The sequence below is a fragment of the Heteronotia binoei genome, chromosome 5 (assembly GCF_032191835.1).
Source record: "Heteronotia binoei isolate CCM8104 ecotype False Entrance Well chromosome 5, APGP_CSIRO_Hbin_v1, whole genome shotgun sequence".
In the NCBI taxonomy this organism is placed as follows: domain Eukaryota; kingdom Metazoa; phylum Chordata; class Lepidosauria; order Squamata; family Gekkonidae; genus Heteronotia; species Heteronotia binoei.
The window spans coordinates 150,164,718-150,191,122 of NC_083227.1; the positions used below are offsets into that span (position 1 = coordinate 150,164,718).

General features: G+C 45.0%; 1 protein-coding gene across 2 annotated transcripts in view; it reads right to left on the bottom strand.

Annotated features, from left to right (window-relative positions):
• Positions 1-26,405, bottom strand: part of SH3PXD2B (SH3 and PX domains 2B) — a 175,091-nt gene that overhangs the window by 19,616 nt on the left and 129,070 nt on the right. The window contains exons 7-10 of one of the 2 annotated variants that reach the window (XM_060240585.1): positions 16,885-17,019; positions 12,729-12,833; positions 11,723-11,806; positions 1,763-1,880 (exon numbers count right to left, since the gene is read on the bottom strand). In XM_060240585.1, the coding sequence (XP_060096568.1) occupies positions 1,763-1,880; positions 11,723-11,806; positions 12,729-12,833; positions 16,885-17,019 (442 nt within the window). The remainder of the gene's footprint in view (positions 1-1,762; positions 1,881-11,722; positions 11,807-12,728; positions 12,834-16,884; positions 17,020-26,405) is intronic. The other variant, XM_060240586.1, reaches the window with a different exon arrangement.

Consider the following 26,405-nt stretch of genomic DNA (forward strand, 5'->3'; position numbering starts at 1 on the left):
GCACTAACAAGAGGGAATGCATAGGTCAAATATCCCTTTTGGATTCTTTGGTCTTGAAACTGCTAGGCCTAATAGTCTAGCCGGCACCTGTGTCACCCTTCCCATCATCCTTATCTCACTCTTTCAAGTTTCTTGACCTTGGGTTCTCAGACAGAGAGAAGCTTCCATGATTCTGAAGGCTTCAACCTGAACCAATGCTTCTGAATCGACAAAAGATTGCTAGGCAAGCCCAGACTTCTTGATATCCTGGCTCTGAGGAATTTTCAGTCCAAAATTTGATATGAAGGAGACAACACAGAAAAGCAGGTGGAGATAAGAACAATCAGGGGGTGAGATGTATATTTCCTCTTTCACATGCTCAGGGTATGTTTCAGCCAATAATGGGATGGTGTCAGCCAAAGGCTTCAGGGAAAAGTTGAATTCTGATAACTGATTTGAAGGAAGTGGGAAGGAAGCTTCAGGCAAAAGAGGTATGAAGGGAGAAAGGATGGAATCGTTTGAGATCGCAGAAGACCCTCAGACAGCAGAAGATACTGGAACGGGATGAACAAGGCTCACAGGCAAAGATGTATTGGGATAATTTACCATATATTACTAGGAAGAGGGTAGCAACTTGTCCAACTTATCTCCTGCAAATCATCTCATGCAAATCATTCCTTAATAATCTATGTGATATATACATTGATATGTATATACATATGTATATATATGTATGTACTGTATATAGGTATCAATATATTCATTGATCATTCAAGCCTTATGGCTGTCTATAAAGTTTAGACAAGGAGGTCACTTGACAGCAATTTGCTTCTCTCTGGAGTTGTTGAGCCTAAATCTGTCAACATATCTACAGCATCCTAGCATGAATTTGTCCCTTGAGTAAAAGGAGTAGATGCTGGAGGGGTTGTTTTTATTCAGATCTGGACTAACAGCAATCAATTATAACTGTAGCTAGAGAATTCCACCTCTTTCCAGCTATCAATTAGCAATATCAAGGAGCAAGGGGGATATCATTTCCATCACTGTTATGATCATTTCTTGAATGCTTTTCCAAGATCCTTAAAAGGACCACGTGTGACAGGGCCATCATACATGTGAACATGCACCCCCCCCCCCTAAATCTGTTTTCCAGCACTTCCCTACTGACTCTTTTATAACCATTTAGGACCCCACCAATACTCCCTCTAAACTGTGGAGTCTTGTGAGCAAAAATTCTTCTTTGTGAGCTACTGGCATGAAAGCTGTGAGCTACTGCACACATGAGTTCGCTCTGGGGCCATTTTTCCTGAGCTAAGACAAAAACATGAGAGCCGGAGGCTAAAAAACTGTGAGCTGCCTCACACTAACTCAGCTTAGAGGGAACACTGGACCCCATATGATCTGGTCATTATTCTATGGGTGACTTCTTCCACAAGACATGCAGGGAGGCAAAAAGCATTTTTGTCATACATCTGTCCAATCCTCCTACTCAAGAGGCCTGTTCTGGGATCTAATTTTTGCCTCTCAGGAACAGTATGATGTGCCGCAGAATGTATCCCCCTGCTTTCAAGGTACTGTTGGAGACTGGGGTGTACTAAGCTGGAGTTTTTTCCTCCTGACACTACACCAATACAACTTCCTTCTCCTGCGGATGCTTTGCAAGAATAAAAAAGACCATCAAGCTTTTGCTACATACAGCTGCGGCCCAGTATGAAGTTTGCCCCTTATACTTTCACTAATGGATTTTCTATGAGTTCCTCCATAGTCCTGACCAAAAAAGTACCTGATCTTCCACCATCCCTCCAGGTTTTTCTGGATCACTTCCACCACCGTTCCTTTTTCCAGGTTCATCTCATCTTGGTCCCGTGCAGTATAAGGGTAAATGACTATATATTTCTCCTCTGTTCAAGACAAAATACCGAAAATGAAGATAAGAGACAAGGGAAGTAACGATTGTACAGAAACAAACTTGCTAGAAAGGCAGAGATATTCTTAAAATCTTTCAAACTCGATTTATTTCAGCATTCAGAAGGAGAAGAATTAAGCATTGCATGTTCCAGGGTCAATGAATTCTGGCTCTTCCATTGTTTGGACATGGGGTTTATTCACAGGTTACCTTGGGGGAGAGTGAACGTTCTTCCCCCCAATCCAGTGGATGGTTGGCATGATTTGCAAGGAGAGCCTACCGTGTTCAGCAATGCTCATTACCTGCATAGCCTCTATTCATAAATTATGCTAAACACAAAGATTAAGATCAGCAGGTATAATCACACTGCCCTTCTTTTCCAGTGTACACTGTGAATAGTCCTACAATCCTCAAAAAATCTAACTCTACCTTCAAATCCAGGCCAGAGGAACATATTTCTTATAAAGGCTAGCACAAACCATCAGCCATCTATTATGGACAGCCAAGCGCTTAATGGACTACATTCTCCAATCTCAGGTAAGCAGCAAAAGAATTATGGAGACTCTGACAGGTCACAATATATGGCAGGTACACTGCATTTGGCTTAGGGGACCACAGTCCAGTCCTCTTCTACGTGTCCTTTGGGCCGGCTGCCAGATTCCAGCGCCTTATTGTGTTAGTACAGACATTAGTGCCATCTGGCTTACCTCTTCAAGTAATTGCTCATGCAGTCTGCCCACATGAATAGTGTAACTAAGGAGAAAGAGGACTCACAGAAGAAGAAAAACAGGTTTCCTACCTGTAACTGATGATCTTCGAGTGGTCATCTGTGCAGTCACACTGATGGGATATAGGCGCCCGCGCCGATCTCGATCGGTATTCTTGAAAGCTGCGGATTTCCGCGCCCCAGGCCCAGTGCGCATGCGCAGAAGCCCCACCGCGCATGCTCACAGGGACCGGAGCGGACATCCCGCCAGTTCCTTCTGACCGCTGCGTAAGCCCTTAGAGATGGACCGGCAGTGGAGGGGAAGGAGGGCGGGTAGTGTGACTGCACAGATGACCACTCGAAGATCATCAGTTACAGGTAGGAAACCTGTTTATCTTCTTCGTGGTCTCTGTACATCACACTGATGGGAGATTAGCAAGCCAGAGTCCTACCTGGAGAAGGGTGCAACGGTCCATCAGCGAGAAACCTCTTGAAGCACCGCACGGCCCACTGATGAGCGTCTACACCAGTTCAGGTCCAACGCATAATGGTTCACAAACGTATGCGAGGAGGACCAAGTGGCAGCATCACAAATGTCTTTCAGTGGTATTCCTCTCATAAAGGCTGCCGAAGTCGCTAGGGCTCTAGTGGAATGAGCTCTAACCTGTCTTGGCAGAGGTTGCTTGTTCAACAAGTAGCACAATTTTATAGTCTCAGTTATCCACTTTGAGATCCGCTGTAACGAAACTCTTACACCTTGCGATGTTGTGGAATATGAGACAAAGAGTCTAGGGTCCCTACGTCCAGGTCTTACTCTATGTAAGTAGAACGAGTGCCCTTTTTACATCTAGTGTATGGAGTCTCCTTTCCGAGTCTGTACTTGGATTGGGAAAGTATGTGGGTAGGCATATTTCTGCATTCAGGTGAAAAGCGGATATTACTTTCGGAAGAAAGGTTACATCAGGACGCAACCTCACTCCTTCCGCACTGAATCTCAAATATGGGTCGTCGCAGCGCAGCGCTGCCAGTTCACCAACCCTGCGAGCAGAGGTAACTGCCACTAAGAAGGCTGTTTTCCAGGATAGTAATTGCAAGGAACATGTTGCCATGGGTTCGAAGGGTTTTCCTGTTAATGCCCGCAATACTGCTGGGAGGTCCCAAGCAGGGGCTGGGACTCGTACCGCAGGGTACAATCTTGCCAAGCCCTTTAAGAACCGTTTAGTATCAGGGTGTGAGAACACCGAGTGGCCTTCAAGTTGCTCATGGTTAGCCGATATGGCCGCTAAGTACACTCTCACAGATGACACCGTTAGTCCCTTGTCAAGGAGTGAGAGTAGAAAGTCTAGTATTAGTGGGAGGCCTGCTGTCTTAGGTTCCCTGTTAGTTTTGTTCACGAATTGGATAAACCTTGTCCATTTATATTCATATGATTTTCTGGTGGATGATTTTCTACTGTTTAGCATAACATCCAGGGCTCTATCAGATAATCTCGTCACACCAGCCTCCACGCCGTGAGTTTCAAGTGAGGCACGTCGTGGTGAATCACTCGTCCCTCGTGTGATAGTAGAAGGTCTGAGTTCGTCGGAAATTGGTGGAACATTCCGCGAGATAGCTTCAGTATCGGAGAGAACCACTGTTGTCTGGGCCACCATGGTGTGATGAGAATCCCCTTGGGGCGTTCGAGTTGAATCTTGTGAACCACCCTCGTAATTAGTGGGATCGGTGGAAAGAGGTACACGTGCAAGCGAGTCCATGGGATCAGTAACCCATCTCCCAACGATAGAGGGTCTGCACCCCCTCTGCAGCAAAATTTGTTGCATTTTGAGGTGTTGCGTGTGGCGAAGACATCCACTTCCGGTGTGCCCCACTTCTGGAACACCGGTTGGAGGAACTCCCAATTGAGTTCCCACTCGTGGAGTGAGGCCCCTCCTCGACTGAGGTAATCTGCACAGGCATTCAGATTGCCCGGTAGGTGTGTGGCTACTAGGGTAGTGTCCGATTCTCTGCAGATCTCCCAAATCTTTAACGCTAGAAGGCATAACTTCCTTGAGACTGTGCCGCCTTGTCTGTTTACATAAGATAGGGCTGTGGTGTTGTCTGTCAAGATCGCTACCGTTCTCCCCACAATCAGGTGTCTGAATGAGAGAATGGCATGATGTATGGCCAGCAGCTCTAGGAAATTGATGTGGTAGTGCAGAAGATCCTGAGGCCATCTGCCCCCCCCACACATGTCGTTTGCGTGTGCTCCCCAGCCCCATAAGGAAGCATCCGTCGTTATGGTCAACGTAGGAGTCTGTCTGTGGAACGGGGCTCCTTGGAGGAGGTTCTGCTTCTCCTGCCACCAGGATAGGGTCCAGACTACCGACGTTGGGACAGTCAGTTGGCGCAAGGGGAGGTCTGTCTGACAGTTGAACACGCGCAGGAACCACAACTGTAGTATTCGCATGTGGAATCTGGCGAATTTCAACACTGCCGTGGTCGCTGCCATTAGGCCCAGGAGGCGTTGGACTTGGAACGCTGTGACTGTAGGGTTGGTTAGGAATACATGTATTAGAGATCTGATATCCTCCGCTCTTTGCGTCGGGAGGAATGCCTTGCAGGCTTGTGAGCCCAGAATGGCCCCTATGAATTGTACCCTCTGAGAGGACTGCAGTGCCGATTTCTTTAGGTTGACCTGTAGGCCTACGTTTCGCAGAAGGGTTAAGGTGACTTCTATATGCTGTAGTAATAGAGGTTTTGAACTCGCCACCAGTAGCCAATCGTCTATGTAGGGAAAAATAGTGATCCCTTGTAGACGTAAATGAGCTGCCACCACCACCATAGTCTTTGTAAAAACTCTCGGTGCCGTGGAGAGGCCAAAAGGCAAAGCTTTGTATTGGTAGTGGGAGTCTCCAACTGCAAACCTGAGGAACTTCCTGTAGTCTTGATGTATAGTTACATGAAAGTAGGCATCTTGCAGGTCTAGTGTGGCCATCCAATCCCCTTGGTTCAGTAGGGGTAGGATGTTTTGCAGGGAGACCATTCTGAATCTTTGGTTTGGTATGAAATGGTTCAGGCCTCGTAGGTCCATAATGGGTCGAAGGCCTCCATCTTTTTTGGGGATGGTGAAATATCGGGAGTAGAAGCCTTGTCCAATCTGGTTGACTGGCACCCGTTCTATTGCATCTTTTTGGAGAAGGGACTGAACCTCTGTCCGTAGTGTGAGGGATACCCTGGTGTGGATGACGGTGGGAACTGTAGGGTTTTCTCTGAATTCTATTTGATAACCCATCCGGATTATCGACAAGACCCATTTGTCCGTAGTGATTGTGAACCATGCCTGGGAATATGGGAAAAGTCTGGTATGGTCCGGGTCCAAAGGGGAGGGGATAAAACAGGGGGAAGGGCAGTCAAAGACCCTGTTTGGACGGTCTATTCCCTTTTTGTCTGGATGGCTGTGACGGCGTAGGTGAGTACTTCGCTTTGGGGTTGTACTGAGGTTTGGAGTAAGGTGTGGAGCCTTTGGGTCTCCATTGTTGTTCTGTGGGTTGCTTGGGGAACGGCTTCTTGTTCCACGGCTTGTTCCAGGAACGTCTCCCTTGGGTTCTAGATGAGATGGGAACCCCCAAATTGCGTGATGTTTTAATGCTTTTATCCATCTCCTGCAGTATAGTATCCGTATTGGAGCTGAATAATCCACTTCCATCGAATGGGAGATCTTCGATACAGGATTGTGTATCCGGCTGGAGCGCCGTGGATCTCAGCCAAGAGTGACGTCTTAAGGTGATCGCTGAGGTAAGTGTCTTTGCTGCAATGTCACCTGCGTGTTTGGCGGAATTGATTTGCTGTTTTGCTAATGCAATGCCTTCCTTTTGAATCTTCTTCATTGCCTGTTTGGTTTGCTCTGACAGGTCTGGTAGAGCCGATAATTGGTCCCATAGGGCGTATTGATAACGGCCCATACACGCTCCATAATTTGCAACCTTTACTCCTAACGAACCTGCTGTGTAAAACTTTCTGCCCAGGTTGTCTAGCTTCTTCCCTTCTTTGTCCGGGGGAGAAGCGTGTGTCTTCCTGGCCTTTGAGGATGATGCCACTACTACTGAGTTTGGTTTCGGGTGGGTAAATAAAAACTCTGCTGTGGATTCCTGGACTCGATACATATGGTCCAGCTTTCGGGAGCTTACTGGTGTTGAAGCTGGTTTGTCCCACGACGATTTTGTGGTGTGGAGCATGACTGTTGTAAGCGGTAAAGCGATGGCCGTCGAGGTGTCTAGTTGGACGACATCGAACACGTTGTCGGTGACTACCGGCTCCGGTTGGACCGTCGGTAGCGACAGGGTGTGTGCCATCCGTCTAATTAGATCCCCATTTGATTTTAGGTCCTCAGATGGGGATATGGGGAGCTCTTCGCCCACTTTACTCGACGGAGCCGGGTCCTCCGAGGAGGAGATGTCTTGGTCTTCCTGGGGAGAGCCTTCTATGGATTCCGAGCGCTCCGAGGAATGTTTGGGCGTCTCTGGAGCTCTTGGTGACTCAGGGGTCTTCCGACTCTCCGAACTCCGCGGTCGTGGGGGAGTTTTTTGTGTCTTTGGCGGTGTTGTGTCAGGTGGTTTTGATACCGACGCCGACGGTGTGTGTCTTGGTCGGTATGATGTCCGGGATCTGACCGAGGCTTCAGACTGCTGGTCCCAATCTAAATGTCTGGGTGGGAACCAGGGGAACATGGAAGGCATAGGGCAAGACCCGTATAGGTATTGCCACTGCCTCTGATCCCACGACATTGGGGGCGGTGGTTTCCGAGGAGAGCGATCTCTGTTGCGGGATCTTTCCTCTGAATCTCGGGATCGATGTCGACCCCGGGGACTACGCCGAGGGCTGTTTGAGTAGTCGCGCCCGAGGTCTTCTCTAGGTGTGGTGGATCGATCCTTTTTGGGGCTTCGGGTTCGCCGATGATCAGGGCTGACCGACGGGTCTCGGGCCGGTGTTCGGGGTTGAACGGTGTCCTCCACCGTATGTATTTCTGGTGGACTGCCTTCCGCTCCCGACCGCTGCGATAGATTGAAGTCGCGGTCCGAGTCAGAAGAGATGGCGATTTGCGTCGACATCGATGCCAACACCGGGGGGCTTGAACGGCGACGAGGGGAAGCGAATAGCTTCAACGGTGGTACTCTCGCTGCCGATTCCGATGGCGATGTCGGGAGCGAAGTCGCGGACGATCGATGTTTGTCCGACTTTTTCTTCTTCTTCGCTTCCGGCTGAAGTCCCTTCTCCTCCCTTGGCCGTTTTGCAGGAGTGGAGGAGGCGGACTTTGATGCCGAGCCCGTTTTTGTGGGGTGATCGGCGTCGGAGGCGCTCTTGTTGGTGTCGAGCGACTCCGATGTCGACGGCTTGTGCGGCACCGTCGACATTTTCTTAGGTGACAGAGCTTTTTCCATCAGTGCCGCCGCTAAACGGCCTGCGCGGTTTTTCTTCGTCTGGCGGGAAAACTTTGCGCAGTGAGCACACGCGTCAGGGATGTGTGCCTCTCCTAGGCAAAAAAGGCAAAGAACGTGCCCGTCTGGGAAAGCGATTTTTCTACCGCAGTTCTTGCACCTTTTGAAAAATCCCCACCGTTTTTCCATGCGGGGGGGGGGGGGGGGAAGGCGGAAAGAGAGAGCTGAGGAGAAAGTCTCGAAAAGATTTTGTCTTCCCGCTCCCTAGTCTTTAAAAAGACTGTTGTGTGGTCCAAGCCAAACAAAATTTCTGTTACGTTCCAAAAATAGCAAGTAGCAACTTCCAAGAAAGGATTTCTACCGACCGTGGCGAGAGATCGACTGATCCAAGCGGCGGTCAGAAGAGAACTGGCGGGATGCCCGCTCCGGTCCCTGTGAGCATGCGCGGTGGGGCTTCTGCGCATGCGCACTGGGCCTGGGGCGCAGAAATCCGCAGCTTTCAAGAATACCGATCGAGATCGGCGCGGCGCCTATATCCCATCAGTGTGATGCACAGAGACCACGAAGAAGATCATATTTTTCCACCAGTCTCCTTCCAAAGTTATATTACTCATACAAGTAAACCACACACGAGCAGTTATTTCATAGACAAACCGGCTGCAGGAATCAGCCGGTTTGATTCTGACTGCTTTCCCATTTATTTTCTCATTTTGCTTGCACAGGGCTGAACCATCATAGGCAACCTTTTGCTGACAATATTGTGTATACTTACTTCAACACCTTTCCCCACCATGCGACCTTCCTTTTATATCCTCCTGGTACTGGGCTACTCTGGTGCCCCGATAATATGTATTTCACATTTGCTCTCATAGATGATCTCATGTGACATCTGGATCGGGGCGGCTCAGCAGTGCTGTTATTATTAGATCTGTCAGCCGCCTTTGATACGGTTGACCATCAGCTACTGACTAGCTGCCTTGCCGACGTGGGGATTCAGGGGTCCGCCTTACAGCGGTTGACCTCCTTTTTCCAAGATCGAGGACAAAGGGTGGTGATAGGGGAGGAATCATCCCAAAGGCACCCACTTATATGTGGTGTGCCACAGGGAGTGGTTCTGTCCCCGATGTTATTTAACATCTATATGCGCCCCCTTGCCCAGATTGTCAGGAGGTATGGGCTGGGATGTCACCAATATGCAGACGACACCCAGCTCTATCTATTGATGGGTGGCCAGTCCAACTCTACCCCAAAAATCTAGACCTGGCTCTTCAAGCCGTAGCACCTTGGCTCAGGCTGAGTCAGCTGAAACTGAATCCGATGAAGATGGAGGTTCTCTACCTGAGCCGCAGTGGTCCAGGGGGGAGATCCTTCTGCCGGCTCTTGACAGGGTGTCACTAATACCGGCCCCTAAGGTCAAGAGCTTGGGTGTGCTCCTTGAGTCCTCTCTTACAATGGAGGCCCAGGTAACAGCCACTATTAGATCCACCTTTTTCATCTTTGGCGGGCGAGGCAGTTGGCCCCTTTCCTGGAGCACGGCAACTTAGCAATGGTGACCCATGCTATGGTCACCTCAAGAATAGTTCACTGTAATGCTCTCTATATGGGGCTACCCTTGACGCTGACTCGGAAACTACAGCTAGTGCAGAATGCTGCGGTGTGGCTGTTAATGAGGCTCCCTCGATGGGAGCACATTCAGCCAGTGCTGAAAGAGCTGCACTGGCTACCTATTGCGTTCCGAGTCCGCTTCAAGGTGTTGGTATTGACCTTTAAAGCCCTTTATGATCAGGGACCTATATATCTGTGGGACCGCCTTTCTCCACATATTCCCCAGAGACCACTGCATTCATGGACAAAAAAATCTATTGTCCATCCCTGGACCAAAGGAGGCTAGGTTACGTTCAACATGAGACTAGGGCCTTCTCGGTGGCAGCACCAGAATTGTGGAATGCTCTCCCGGAGACCATAAGGGCCCTGCGGAATCTTTCCACTTTCCGCAGGGCCTGCAAGACCAAATTGTTTCGACAGGCCTTTGATATCTAACCGTGAGAGAGCTACCACCTGACATCATATAGAGTACTAGGTGATCACCGTCTGGAAAGAAGAACTCGCTTGTATTGTATACTGTAGCGATACGGCACCATGAAATGGTTTTTAAAAATTTAAAATTGTAAATATGTTTTATTGGGGTTTTTTTAATTGGTTTTAACTTATGAAATGAATGTTGTTAGCCGCCCTGAGTCCGCTTGCGGAGAGGGCGGGATAGAAATCTAATGTAATAAATAAATAAACATTTGGTTACCCATAGAGATGCAACTTGCTAGCAACACCACAAACATTGTTCTACATGGACATATCTCACAAAAGAGAGGCAAACAAGCATAATCTGCTTCCAGCTGGAAAACCATGTCACTGTTAACAAAAATGTGACAAACAAATAAGCAAGGATATCTCACACAAACACACATACTCTGCAAATGTGAAACAGGTGTTACTCTTCCCCATGCTGGCCCTACAAGGATTGTCCAAATGGCCTGAAGAAAACTATCCTGCTCCTTTAATAGAGGCTTAGTGGGATGTTATTTACCAGGTGAGGCTATTTACATCCAAACCATGGAAAGCTTCAGCTGCCCATTTCCGCATATTAAGCCTTCCTTAAAGGGATAGGGCATTTTCTTCAGGCCAGAAGGCAACTTCATGACTTACCATGCTAACATCTCAGCCCTCCCCTGCCCCGCCATAAAAGTCACAAAGTGACTTTGAGTCAGTCATTCTCTCAGTCCAATCACAGGATTGCTGGAATAAAATGAGAAGGGGAGAGCTTTATAATGCCATCTTTAGCTTCTTGGAGGAAGCATAAGAATGGATAAATAGATAGCTTCCATCCAATGCTAGAAAATGACAGCAAGCAAAAACCATTCATTACAGTTTCATATCAGTTCCCCATAATACTTCTGCACCCCATGCTATTCTCACACTTTTAGACATGTCTAGCCCAGTGTCTCATCTCAATGCTGTATCTAATCAACCATTTCCCAACTAGAGATACTGATACAGTCCTTGCCCCTTATAACAATGTAACCTGTCAGGACTACAAACTCACATCTTCATTTCATTATGAAGTTGATATCGACAAGAGTACCATGGAAAGTATGCTTACAAATGCTTTTGGGTAACAGCACACCACCAACATGCTCCCTGCTTGAAATGCTAAATATCACGACTTACAAGTTAAAGCAATCAGACACACGTCGAGGAGGAGTCATTAGCAGAAACGAGCATTTGAATGTCACATCAGAACACAAGGATGGAACAGGAATGACATTAGCTACAGCAGAAGCATGAAAAGTCCCCCACCGAACCTAGAAGTTTCTGTGCTGATGCTTCTTTATATTCCAACTTTACTAGAATGCAAATTCTAAACCCAGCAGAAAAAGACAACGGCTCGGTCAAGTTGCACATTGAGCGATGTGCTACAAAGTAGCTATGAGACATTTACTCAGTAAGAAAAAGGAGGATGGAGAGGAATGGTCACTAGTGTGAAGTTTCACGTTTATAGCCAGTAGGATACACAGGAGTTCTACAGAGGGTGAATCCCAGTAAGTATGTATTATCACATGCAACCCATGCAAACACAGCACAGTGGAGAGTACATGCAGGAAGAGAATGATGTCCTAAGCAAAAATCAAGGTCAATAGAAGCAGAATCCAACACAACCACCTTGACCCCAGCCACTGGTGTACAAGTCCCCAAGAGTCCGACGGCGGCCCACATGTCTGGGAAGAGACCAGTATCTCCATGGGACTGGGAGGAGCATGTTGGGGAAAGAAGGGAAAGGGACAAAACAGGACGTAAGGAGGAAACTCTACACATCTTTGAATATCAGTTGTATTTTAAAAGGGTAGATAATTCCACAATGGCATGCCTTACTCTTTCAATAGTCTGTTGCAAATACCTGCCTGAATGTCTTGAGGCTTTTTTTAAAAAGGGTGTGTGTAATAAACAAGTATCTGGGTATACCATTCCTATATATGCATATGCACACATATTTGAGGATTTAAAAGTTATGGGCAGTTCTACAATTACCTTAAAGTACAACAGCTGTTAACAGTGTTTTTCTCTCAATAGTCCACTTTCCATTTAAGCATATATAAAGAGACTAGTATGTATCCTGGGGCCACATAATTATGTCATATTATTAAATCCGTGGTTGTGAGAATGGGGGTCTACTGTGGACTTTGTATTTCCCAGTGTTAACAGCTATGATTAATCTTACTCAGAAATAATCCACTAGGACAACTGTAGCTAGCTATTCTGCTTTCTTTCACCCCTCAAGGTCAACCAGTAGATCATTCACACAAAGGATCAAATAAAACATCCTGTGTCTGTATAGTTAATAGTGAAGGCCCATGAAGCTAATGTCAGTAAGGTGGAGGATCCCCAAGATTCAGAAGGCCGAGGAAGGATGATACAGTCTCCAACAAACTCACTGTCGTCAAGCTGTCTGCTAGCAATATCACTCCTCTTGACATTTTGCTACTGGCTGGAAGAATAAAGCAGAAACTCAAAAGTTTTTTTAAAAGTACATCCATGTTTCCAAACCAGCTTGGGGTTTTTATTCTCAGACACAGCCTTGCAAAGTTTAGCTGGAGTAAAACAAGTCAAAGAGAAAAAAAATCTGGGAACAATGTAGCTACTTTTGAGATATCTCAAATTATTTTCTCACCTTCTTCAGGCTGCATTGAAAACTCATCTTGGACTCCATCCTGAGCTTCAAGGCACGTAGCTGGGACCCAGCCTTGCTCATCCAGTGTGCTCACAAACCACCAGCCTCAAAATAAGGAACAGATGCTTTAGTCAGAGACCTTAATTCAGCTCTAGGTTTGGACAACCAACCATTGAGAGAGATGGTACGAAAATTTGCTCAGAACAAATTCCACTCATAGTCATCACTAAAACACTCTTCACTGTCCTCAGGCTGCCATAAGTTTTATTTTTTTTTAATTAATTACATTGTGGAAGATTTCTGCAATCAAGGTACTTTCACTGTCCACTGCAGTTACAAGGGTGCGTCTCACATACTAAATGAAACAGGATAACCAAACAGCAGTCTCTGACTAATATCAAAGGGGACAGAAACCTCCCTATTAAAAAGACACCACCAAAGCAGCCTGGGATTGTTGACAGACTGTGGCCTTAACTGAAACAGTCAACATACTTGGAAGATTTAAAAAAAAAAATTCAGAAGAAGCTTGCCACTGTTATTCCATGGAGCAGGATGAAGGACACTGCTTCACCTATCTGTTCCCTTTCAGCTATCCTGTATTCCTCTACCACAATGTTCTTATACAGATAAATAACATCCCCCATCAGAATAAATGGTGGCCATTTGCATATATGACCAACGATAAAGCCATGTATCCAAGGATATCTAAATGTGGACTCTAAAGGTGAACCTCTAAATGTGCTCTTTGATTATCCTGTTTCATTTAGAATGTGAGACTTGCCCTTATAACTGCAGTGGGCAGTGAAAGTACCCTGACTGCAGAAATCTTCCACAATGTAATTAAAAACATTTAAAACTTAGGAAGGCTTTAGGATATGGACTCTAAACGTGGATTCTAAACACGCACCTCAAGGTTCCCACTTTTCAGGACTCACTCTTCAATGGTTTCATAGGGCGCAGCCCATTTTCATGGTTCCATAGAAATCAATGGGAGTGGCCACTATGAAAGTCCCTATTTCTGTAACCCTCTCTTAGACCACTCCTTGGTCAAACTACAGTGCGACAGAATGTTAAGGGAGAGTTAAGAGTTATTGAACTTTTACATTTATAGATGATTTTATCTCATTTAATTATTTCCTATACTTCCTTCAGCTTGAACAATATACCCAGCCCAAGGTAGAATTACACATTAAGAATAGTTGTAAGATCCTTCCTCCTTCTCATCCTAGATGTTGTTTTATTTTACAGATTTAATTTTTTTCCCCCCTGTGTCCATGAAAAATTCCTAACTGCAAACTGCTTTTACCATCACTGGAGATAACTTTCAGATTTTACTGCTGTGGTTTTGCACTCAAATTGTTTATTGTGTGACTGATCTTACTGTGATGTTACTGTGACTGTTCTACATAAAATGTCACTTGTGAGCAACCTTGCGATTCCACTGAGCGCAAACACTGGAAATAAATAAATATCTGCATCTCTCTGTGGAAGTAAAAGAAGCTTGGGGGTGGCAATGGTTTGTGTTAAATACCCCTCCCTCTCTGTCCTCCTGAATTCCATTGAGTCCCACAATGTCCTTACATGTTGTGTGAAGAAATTACTTATTCTGTCTGACCTGAATCTATCACCCATCAACTTAATTGGGTGCCCTGGGTATTTTGGGAGAAAAGGAAAGTTTTCTACTCACTTTCTCTAAACTCTGTAATTGTAGACTTGTTCCCACCCCCCAAAAAAACCCACTCAGAATTTGTGGACTATTCAGAGCGAAAGCTAAACCACTCAGTCACTGATGAGGCGCAGAACTGCTTTGAGTTGAGAGCTGTATGTGACCACTAGTGGTGTTCTGTCATTGTCTCTCTTGGGCCTGTCACAACAGGTTTTCTCTGGGTAGCATTCTGGCATGTTAATTTGTTCCTTGATTTCATCTGGTGGATGGTTTGTTATAGATCCCTTAGGTGAGAGTCTCGGTCCGTGGGACTGGAGTAGATGTGGCTGTAGTAGAGCCTTGCTGTATACAATGGATCATTTGATATATTTTGGATGGTGGGTGAAGGCATGCAGGTATGTTTGTCGGTCAATAGGTTTCCAGTATAAAGTGGTGTTTGTGTATCCATTGCGTATTCTTACAGTAGTGTCTAGAAAATGTAGATTGGTTCATTGCCAGGTTGAACCTCCCTTTTCCTGTAACTTGAGGAGGTTCTATTTCATTGTTTGTATCTGAAGAACTGTGCTTGCACATGAAAGCTTATACTTTGAATAAAACTTTGCTGATCCTAAAAGTGCCAGTGGACTCAGACTCACATAGTGTCATTTTTAACTTTCAAAAGCAGCTGTGGGTGGGTATAGTTCAGACTGAGACTGCAATTTTCTCGCATTTGCCTGGGGGGGGGGGAGTCCAAAATGGATGCCCAGTTTTTTTCCCCTACTATGGTTGAATGCAGTAGCAGTGGCCCATATCCTTGGCAGTAGGTTATCTTAGGCCTAAGGCTACCAAATTCAGAGTCTGTGTGTTAGTTAAAGGAGGAGGATGCTCTTAGTTGCCTATCCAGCTGGATAATGACAGCTCTCTTTCACAAGTACTGAGAGGCAAGCCTTTTTTAGCACACAGACAGCCCCCCAGTCTCAAACAACTCCTCACCCACAACATCTAATTTGAACATGGACACTGGCACCAGGGCTTGTAATAAACCCAGATGCCAACTTTGCTGCCACATACACCCAGACAACACAATCACTGGACCTAACAACATCAACTACATAATCTCAAACTTGTTCACCTGCTCATCTTTTAACACTGTATATTAAATGCCAACAATGCCCTTCAGTTCTCTACATATGTCAAAAAAGGCAAAGGTAGTCCCCTGTGCAAGCACCAGTCATTTCCGACTCTGGGGTGATGTCACATCATGACATTTTCACAGCAGACTTTTTAGGGGATGGTTTGCCATTGCCTTCCCCAGTCATCTACACTTTCTCCCCAGCAAGCTGGGTCCTCATTTTACTGACCTCGAAAGGATGGAAGGCTTAATCAACCCTGAGCCAGCTACCTGAACCCAGCTTCTGCCAGGATCAAACTCAGGTTGTGAGCAGAGAGCTTTGACTGCTGTACTGCAGCTTTACCACTCTGTGCCACGGATAAACCCAGCACCAAAGGATAAATGGACACAAATCTGACATCAAGAACTGCTAAACTGAGAAGCCGGTAGGAGAGCATTTCAACCTCTGAGGGCATTCAATGGGCGACCTTAAAGTAGCTTTTTAATGCAAAGGAATTTCAGAAACAGACTGGAATGGGAGACTGCTGAATTACAAGTTATTACAACACTCAGGACAACGGAACCCCCATGGCACAAAAGAGATATAGGCTTCCCACTACACACACTAAGTCGTTCAGTTCTTATTTATGCCCAGAAATTAAACTTTGTTGGTTTTAAAGGGGTCACTGGACTCAAACTTTGTTCTCATATCTGTTGTTAACTCCTTTACTATCTGTATGCCAATTTGCTGCTATTTACATGTGCTACCAAACTATTATTCCTATCTTAGCTGTATTTATTGCTCAATTATGTTTCTTGACTCAAATTAGCTTGATTTGTCTTGGGAGTGCTGCTGGACTCTAGCTTCATTCTCACATCTCTTTGTTAGCTCTTGCATTTACGCACTAATTTGCTGCCATTCATTGGTCTTCCCAGCCACTTGATCCTATTTCAGCTCAACTTATGCGTCTTGGTCCTTCCAAAGAGCTGTCCCTCACCATCTCTTTTCCTGTAAGTAGGACTTGATGAGATTCTATTCCATTGTTTGCAAACAAAACATTATACTTTGAAAAACACTTTGCTGGTCTTAAAGGTGCCACTAGAATCAAACTTTGTTCTGCTGCTTCAGACCAACACAGCTTTCCACCTGAATCTACTGTGAGAGTCTATAATGGATCTCCCACATCATGTGTAATTCAACTGTAGCTGGGCATTTGTTACTCTCTTCAGCCCTTACAAGTTCAGTTTGACCCTTGTCAACAGAATTACCAGTCTGCTCCATGTTATCTCCACCCCACTGAAGAAGTGGACTCCAAATCTCATCTTAACCAGAGACCCTTACTGCAATTCTTTCATTAACACTCTAATCTGGGCTTGTGTTCCAGTGGAGAACTCCTTACCAGATTCGTTCTTCTCAATTATATCCACTACTTGGCCTGCACACAAGCTGATTTCAGAGCTCTCTTGCTTCTGGTAATTGGCCACCACCACATACTGTTCCAGTACCATGGGATCTGCTGATGCCAAATCTCCACCTTTGCCATAGGAAACAAGAGACAAAATTGGTCACCATGAAGACTGCATCCTACCCTCTGCCTTTTCATATGGCCATATTCACACAGGAAAAACAAGGCAGGCATAATTTGGAATCCAAAGTCAATAGTAAAAGGAAGATCAAAATGGTGATGAGAAGGAATCTGGCAACCAAGATTTGGACAACGAAGTCCTTCTAACGATGCTCATAAGCTGCCCATGTTTTGACTTATCGAAGTAACTCTTTACCAGAGTGTGGGCAGCATAGATACTTCCCTACTAATCATCACTGGTCAATTTAAGTATTAAGGAATACCTTAAAAATAACACACTGTAAGGTTTTGCCCAAAATCTATCACAAGACTTCTTGAGTAAATGAAGAAGCTTTAATGAAGAAACATACAACAAACACTTGCAGTATGTACATGCAAGACTTCTGCCTTTGCCAGACTGATAGAAAATGAAATTTACAATTCAAATAAAGGTTACAAGTTAATGGCCCATCACCGCTCCTGCCTAATTCTCCTGCTCAAAAGTCTTTGAATTATTTCTCAAGCTGCAGTGTTACTTTCTCCAAGGTTGCATTTCAGTTCACAGACATCTTTAGTTGATACCTATCTTCCATTACCAGGGAGACGAGATAAGGTCCTGGCTTCCCACCATGGCTTACCATCCACGGTGGCCTCCCTTGTTGCCAATACTATTCTACATAACACTTTAAAGAATATAAGGAGCATATATAATATGGTTAGTGAATACCGATATTCTAATACATGGGTTAGTACAGTCATGAATATATGCATATAGATACATGTATGACTACAGACAACAATACAGTTATGGATATATGGATACACTTTGGATAACTAGCTATTCATCAGCAATGACAATACTATTAGAAAAATAAGCAAACAATTTCTAACCCACACGTATGAAAGAAAACTTTGTCAGGGACTTGTACCTGACAAACACACAGATTGGTCTTAGATGAAATAAGGGTTACTAGCCCGCTTGATCCCATACCCCCAGAAAAATAAAATTCAAAAAAGGCTGACAAATGATGGCATAATATCATTTCTGAGAAAACATGGAAACGATGTCACATCTCTCTAGGAACTGGCTGAAACAAAATGGCTTTCCCCGGAAGTGACATTGGGCCTCCCTAGGAATTGCCCCAAACTCTATGATGTCACATCATCGACCACCCCTTCCATGATATCACATAACTGACCACCCCTTCCATGTCCCTCCCCCATCTCTCACTGGTTGCCATACCAGGCCTGGCAACCCTAAATGATACAGCTGCTGTCATTTGAAAGGTATCATTAGTATGCAATTTCAGTCCCAAATTGTCATGAAATTCTTCAAGGTGCTTGAGGTTGCCACTGCAAGCATGTTTCCTGCCATTCTGTCCCTGCGATCTCTAGAAAATTAAAATGTATGATTCCATGCCACTGCAGTGTAAATCTTCCCACTATTATAACCAGCAGCCAATGAAGTAATGTCAGTGTGATGATATTACATATGTTTTAGCTTATTTATTTATCTTATTACAGGGGAAAGAAGAGGAGGAGTCACTCTGTACTATTTTCCACTGGAAGAAATGAGGGAAAATACCATTTAGATAATAAAAGTCCCGTGGTGGTGGCAAATCTGAGGATTTTCATTGGTTGAATGTGGGCTATGCAGGATTGGCTCATACTCTGTCTCTGGTGTGCCACTGGCTGATTCTGCTCTCCCCGCCCACCGCTGGCCCTGTCAGGCGAGAACCCCACCACATAGCCACTGACCTCTGAGGGAGACAGTTGTCTGCTGACAGTTTCTCCTGGGGGATGACTGATCTGGAATCCATTCTATACTATGAGCTCATTGGACAGAATGGATTCCATTGTATCCTATGGGATCGTCGGATGGAATGGACTCCATTCCATCCTGTGGCTCATAGCATACAACGCAGTCCATTCTGTCCTGTAGGCTGATAGCATAGAATGGACTCCATTAAGTTCTTTGGCCCCATGAGATGCAATCAGTGCCTGCCCGAGGGTACATAACGCCCCTGCCTGCCACCCCCCACAATGCTGCAGTGTGGCACCGCACTCCGTTGCCCCCCCCATGCGATAAGGCTTGGCTGCCCCCCTGCCACACCCGCCTTCCCTCCCTTCCCCCTGGTGTGGCAATGCTCCATCACCCCCCCCACACACACACATCAGAGTGTGCCACACCGCACCACAGCTGGGCCCTACCAGTTTCAATGTGGCTGGTGTGCCATCTAATGCTCTGAAGCCCTCAACTGCCTAGTTTGCCTAGTGGGTGAGCTGGCCCTGGATGCAATGAACTCCTTTTTGCTTTCCTGCTGCCTGCAAGTGAGTGGGAACAAAAGGGAGGCTTGTAATGGCTCCCTGCCTCTTACAGCTGCCAGGAGAATGGGTCCACCTGTCAGCTGCTTGCTTTAAGAGGCGGGATCCTCTGGAAGGCTCTCTTTTGCCCCCCCCACCTGCAAGTGGGAGGGGATGAAAGGGGAGCTTCTAATGGCTGCCTACTTTTCTGCCTGTCTTCCTGCCATTTTTCTGTCTCCTTGTCTTTCTTCTTTCCTTTCATTTTCCTTTCTTTCACTCCTTCCCCCCCAACTTTTCCATAACTCTCCCTCTCTCCTTTCCTCATTCTCTCTCTCTCTGTTTTTTCTTTAATTCTATCTTCCTTCTCATTTTTCTTTCTCTCACTCCTTTCTCCTCTTTTTAACCTCTCCCTTTTGTTCTTTCTCTCATTTGTTCTCTGTATCTGTCTTTTTTCCCATTCTGTCTACCTTCCTTCCTTTCACTTTTCTTTCTCACACTCTTTCCCCCCATCTTTTTCCTTTCTTTCTTTCTTTCTTTCTTTCTTTCTTTCTTTCTTTCTTTCTTTCTTTCTTTCTTTCTTTCTCTCTCTTTCATTCTGTTTGTCTATCTTCCTTCCTTCCTGCCACCTACACATTCATCACCCCTCCTCCAATATTTTTCTAGGGCCCATTGTATTTTTTCCTATAATGGGCTTTACTGCTAGTATTACATAATTTACTTAGGGTAGTTATTTGATGACCCTATGAATGACCGTACCAAGGAAGCGCCTCAAGGCTGTACAGTTCCACTACTACTGGATAGGTCTGCCATCTTTCTAGTCCTCTTTAAGGATTCACTAACTCTTTTCCAGCCTACTTCCCTGACTTTTCAGCTGCTGAATCCCACTTGGTATGGCATCTGAGGAAGGCAACAGGATAGACCTTAGATGGAGCAGGCAAAATTAGATACATTTAACTTAAAGTAGGATCCCAGCAAAGGTTTCTGCAACAGGTTTACCAACTCAAGGTGTTGCAAGATTAAACACCTTTAAATGGCTGCTGATGTAGAAGACATGCTGTTTTACAAATCTTTAATTCCTCACTTCAGATTAGGACAGTGAAAAATGAGGTGCTGGATTTAGAACTCTATTTGGTCCCATGTAGGGATATTTCCAATTAAGAACACACCCAGAGAAATTAATTTTAGTGGAAAATGTATACTCAGTGAAAGGGAACAGATTCTAGGATCTTGTATGGCCTACAGCAGGGGTGTCAAATGTCTAGCCTGCAGGCAAGAACCTGCCCACCCTCAGGTCTCTTTTCTCCCCCCCTCCTGTCTCATCCTTGGAAGCTCCAAGGCTGCCTAAATTCCCTGCTATTTCTGCCTTTTCTTTGCCAGCTGCAGCAGGTAGCAAAGCTGAAAGGAAAACATGGAATGGATTTTCCATTAAGTGTCTCTGTGCCCAGATAGATAGGGACCAGAGACCTTAATGGAAAATCCATTCCACATTTTCCTTGCAACTTTGTCTGTGCTGCAATGTGTTTCAATGGAGTTGAGATCAGTTTCAGCATTCCGATAGCCAGCTGAAGCTCCTGTTTCCTGGAGTTGTTGCTTTGAGCCAGCTTGTTTCTGCTGAATGGACCTGACTTAGAGAGTACTTTAACCTGGGAACCCACAGCCAAAGGGGGATATTGCAGTGGAGAGCCACTGCCAATCTGAGTAGACCCAGGGGAGATGGAAGAAACTTGCAATGCCATTTCATTGTTTTCTCAGGCTCAGAGCATTTTATATTCTCAGTTTCTGCTGTAATCCTTGTGCTTTTTGATGTTTTATTTTAAAAACTGCATTGCCAAATCTCACTATTCTCCCACCTTTCATGTTTTCCCAGGCTCAGAGCGTTTTATATTTTTTGTTTCTGCTGTGATCTTTGTGCTTTTTCTTGATGTTTTATTTTAAAAATCAAATTGCCAATCCCACTATTCCCCCACCTTTCCATTTTAAACAAAATATTGGAAAAGTTTTGAGCATGTTTGTATTTTAAGTTAAAAATAGTATCTTTAATAGTGTTTGTGTCCTTTATAAAGTTTAAGTCTCTGCTATCTCACATTACATTTTATGATACACATGGCCCAGCCCCACAAAATTCAATTTGTGCCAGATCCGGCCCTCCTAATAAATGAGTTTGACACCCCTGGCCTAGAGTAATTCCCTGTGGTCACTGCACATGGCCCAGCTAGAACTCAGTTTGTATTTCTGGAGGATGTAGCTTCAGGGCTCAAGGACCACGGTAGGGTTGCCAAGTCCAATTCAAGAAATATCTGGGGACTTTGGGGGTGGAGCCAGGAGACATTGGGGGTGGAGCCAGGAGCAAGGTTGTGACAAGCATAATTGAACTCCAAGGGAGTTCTGGCCATCACATTTAAAGGGACAGCACACCTTTTTAAATGTCTTCCTTCCATAGGAAATAATGAAGGATAAGGGCACCTTCTTTTGGGGCTCATAGAATTGGACCAATCGTTTTGAAACTTGGGGGGTTCTTTGGGGAGAGGCACTAAATACTATACTGAAAATTTGGTGCCTCTACCTCAAAAAACAGCTCCCCCAGAGCCCCCGAAACTTCCAGATCGATTCCCCATTATACCCTATGAGAATCGATCTCCACATAGGGAATAATGAAGTGCTCGGCAGACGTTTCCCTCCCCCCCGCCCCCCCTTTCTGGCGACTCCAAAGCGAGGGATCAGCCTCTCTACTCACAAGTTGCTGCCAACTTCTCCAAAGTAACACAGACACCCCATCCCAAGAGGAAGCCTTTCAATCGGAGACTGAAGCCGCCAGAGGGGAAAAGTCACATGGTCCTCTGGGGGTGGGGCTTCCCCCAACTGGCCAGCTGACTGGGGGCGGGAAGGAGCCTGGGAAAGCGGAAGAACCCCCGCTGGGACCTGGGGATTGGCAAGCCTAGACCACGGCCCCTAGTAATTCAGCTTCTTTTACATTCTAAATCATCAGCCTGACTGCTATGTGTAGGGTGAATATAGCTGCAATAAATAAAATTACGGTAAAATAAATTTGCAAGGACTACAAAATACTTCAATCGTAACTAAAGGAAGAAACAACAGAAAATATGCAGAGATGGGGAATTTAGAGCCACTAAGGGGCAGCAGAGTTTACCCAGGAACAGTATCTGACTGACTGACACTCCGGCATCAAAAAGAAAGAGTAACCGAAGAAATTTAGGTGATGGTGGGGGGGGGGGGGGAGAACACATACTTTATTAAATCTAAAGGCCGATTGGGCACTTCTGTCCAAAGCTGAGCTCCTGCTGTACTAGTGTAATAAAACAGCAGGCATCAAGATAGAGCTTCCATCTGCTGTTTCTCCGAGTTGCTCGGAATCACTCTAAAGCACCACTATGATTTGGAATCGAGTCCAACTGAGCTCAATGGGACACACTCCCAAGTATATGTGCATAACACTATAAAGGCCAAATCTAGCAGTAAAGACCTCAAATCACTTTGCTTTTAAAGTATTTTGAATACATATTCACTCCCTTCACTTATGTGAAATTTTGGTTTGTAAATACTGAAGATCAATTAACCACACATTGATTTTTTTTTTAATCCTTAGACATTCACATATACCCAAAGTTATTTTTGGTTTGACTCCAAATAGCAAAGGAAGGGAAATTTCTTGTTCTGCCATAGATTTAGGGGGAAATATTTTAAAACACTTGCAGATTTAAAAGTTTATGATTTAAAGTTCATTTAAAATAACTTAAGATTCAGAGTTCCAAAGAACAGCCCAGGAAGTTAATAGGTACATTTTGGAGCTACATGTATAACTTGTTCCACCAGAACAACATTGTGTTACTGAATGGATATCTTGAATGTAGAAGGAAAGGCCAAAAGTTGATTCCCCTTCTATACATCAGGTATATAGAAGAAACGTATATAGGTTAACTGATAAAAGATTAGTAGAGTCTGCCTGATAATATAAATGGTGACATTTAAAACACAGCTATCATCATTGCCTCTGATCTCCCCCATGTGTTAGCTAACTGAAGAATCAAGGTATAAATCTCCAGAAGTGCCTGTGATCGCCTGAAGAATATCTTATTGCATCATCATCAAGTTGGGCAAATAGGTTAAAGAAAAAAAATAAAGCAACATTGTTGGCCTGTTCAAAATAAACTAAATGCTCTGCGAGGTTCTGAACAGAAAAGATGGCAAGACAAATTCAAATGAAAAAAGTTGACAGAGAAGTTCCCTGAAAATGGCACCATAGAAAGACAAAGAAGCTTCAGCAAGGATGTCAAACATGTGGCCTGGTGGCCGAATCAAGCCCCCAGAGGGCTCTATCAGGTCCCCGAGTAACTGGCTGTTGTCTGCTTCCTTCTCCCTCCCTCTTGCTTCCTTCTGCATCACAGCTTGCTTTGCCAGGCTTGCTCAATCACACAGGAGCTAGAACAAAGCCTCTATTTTCTCTATGGGCTGAAGCTCCTCCCTTGGAGAGGAAGGGGGGGGATAGCTTGCTTTGCCAGGCTCTTTCAATCATGCAGCAGAGCAACTGAGCCAAGCCTCTCTTCCTTCTATTGGCTGAGGCTCCTCCCCAGTCCCCTGGGAAAGGAAGGAAAGAGCCAAAGCTTCCTTTGTCAAGTTCCCTGGGTCACACAGGAGAGGTACAAAGAAGGTACCTTTAAGACCAACGAGTGCTAATGTTTTACGAATGTTTTGTTTTAAGCTTTTAAAATCTTTAATTGTGTTTGCCTGTGTCTTTTATAAAGTTTATATCCCTGCTACCTGGCATTACATTTTATGACACTCATGGCCCAGCCCGATAAGGTCATAGTTATGTTGGATCTGGCCCTCGTAACAAATGAGTTCGTTACCCCTGCTTTACAGGAAGAATTAGTCTGGCATGGTACACAACATGGACACTGGAGCGGATGTTTTAATAGCTTTCAGTTTAATGAATTCTAAATTAGTTAAAAACTAAATTTCTGCGATGAGCACTTTTGAAACAGGAACCAAACAGAGTTGCCTGTGTTATAAGCACTATAAACAACTCTCCATGATGTTTCAGGTACGCGGTGTAGAGGCCTACTTACAGCTAATTAGAGCTTCCTCTACTGTAAAGGAAGAGGGAGCTACCAAGACAAGACAAATATAACTCCAGGAAAATAATGCCTGTGCTTTAGAATTGTAGGCTCCATCTCCTGTGGACTGCTATTTGACTAAGCCAAAGTGTAGAGTCATCCAGCCAACACAAGGTAAAACACAGGAAAAGAGATGAGAATCTTTTTCCTGCCCCCAACTCCCCATATAATTACTCATAGTGCTCTGGGGCTATTTGAAGCTTCAACAAGAGGCTCTGGCACCTCCAAAGTACCTATTAAATCAGCAACACAACTCAGTAAACAGCACTAAACGGAAAAAGTGGGAATTATTTTCAGTCACTCCTCCTCTCATGAAAGTTATTCCCAACCGCTAAACTGCAAGGTTGCATGAAACAAAACAACAGTCATCTCTGGGACCTGTGTGAGACTTTTCAAGCACCACTAAATTTTTATGTCTCAAGTTAAGTCAACAGGATTTTCTGCGCTGAGAGGAAAGCTAAAAATTAGTTTGTCCAATATGTTTGTCACTTATTGCTAGTTGGATCAAGTGATTTTTGACTGTGTGAATCTAGGGTTGCCAATCCCCAGGTGGGGGCAGGGGATCCCCCGGTTTAGAGGCCCTCCCCCCGCTTCAGGGTCGTCAGAAAGCAGGGGGAGGGGAGGGGAGGGGAGGGGAGGGAAGTGTCTGCTGGGAACTCTGTTATTCCCTATGGAGATTTATTCCCATAGAAAATCATGGAGAATTGATCCACGGGTATCTGAGGCTGGGGGGGGGGCTGTTTTTTGGGGTAGAGGCACCAAATTTTCAGTATAGCATCTAGTGCCTCTTCCCAAAATACCTCCCAAGTTTCAAAAAGATTTTGACCAGGGGGCCCAATTCTATGAGCCCCAAAAGAAGGTGCCCCTATCCATTATTTCCTATGGAAGGAAGGAATTGAAAAGGTGTGCCGTCCCTTTAAATGTGATGGCCAGAACTCCCTTTGTAGCTCAATCATGCTTGTCACAGCCTTGATCTTGGCTCCATCCCAATGTCTCCTGGCTCCACCCCAAAGTCTCCTGGCTCCACCCCCAAAGTCCCCAGATATTTCTTGAATTGGACTTGGCAACCCTATGTGAATCAGACACCTCAGAGGGAAGGTTCCTATCACCTAAAGTTGATTCAAAACTATTCACAAAAAAAGAATTCACAAAGCTGTTTGAAAATCCCCATGAGTTCAGACCCTCCAACTGATAAACATTCATGTACGAAACAGTCCCCAAAAGATCAAGAAATGTTAAAGGATGATATGAGGAAACACAGCATTGTGCTAAACACCACAGTGGGGAACTTTTACTGTACCAGTTGGGTTCCTTATATCTATGGCCCTGCAGTTACGGTCACAGTGCTTATTTGGGTTAACCCAGTAACTGGAAGAAGCATGTGAGAGGAGTGTGGCTCTGTATGGATACCTGTCAGAAGCTTCTCTGTATAAAGTTATTCCCAAACCTCACATTCAAAGCTCATTTACAGTTGTTCATTCACATACTGAATTTGAGTCTTTTCTCATAACAGACCATCAGTGAAGATATAACCTGAAAGAGCCAGTATTGCATGACTGAAGTTCTATGAAGCTTATGAAGATATTCTGCACTTCTTCTATTGTCTTGTAATTTCTTTCAGATGGTATAAGAAATGGAGAATGGAAAACTTTCCATCCACTCAAAACTGAGGCCAGAAATTAAGTTATGCTCTCTGATTTGTTAATTTTGAATTCTTTGAACCTGCGGCTCTTTGGGTGGTCAAGTCTGCACTACATAAAGATACATGTCTTTTTCTTCAGCTTCTGAAGAAAGCTTGGGCTATTTCCCCCTAGCTTTCATATAGAGGAGATGGCTATATTCAGACATAACGGCTCGTGTGCTCCCTTCTTCTCCGGTGCACAACCTGATTATAACTGCATATTTATTTACAGAAAATTT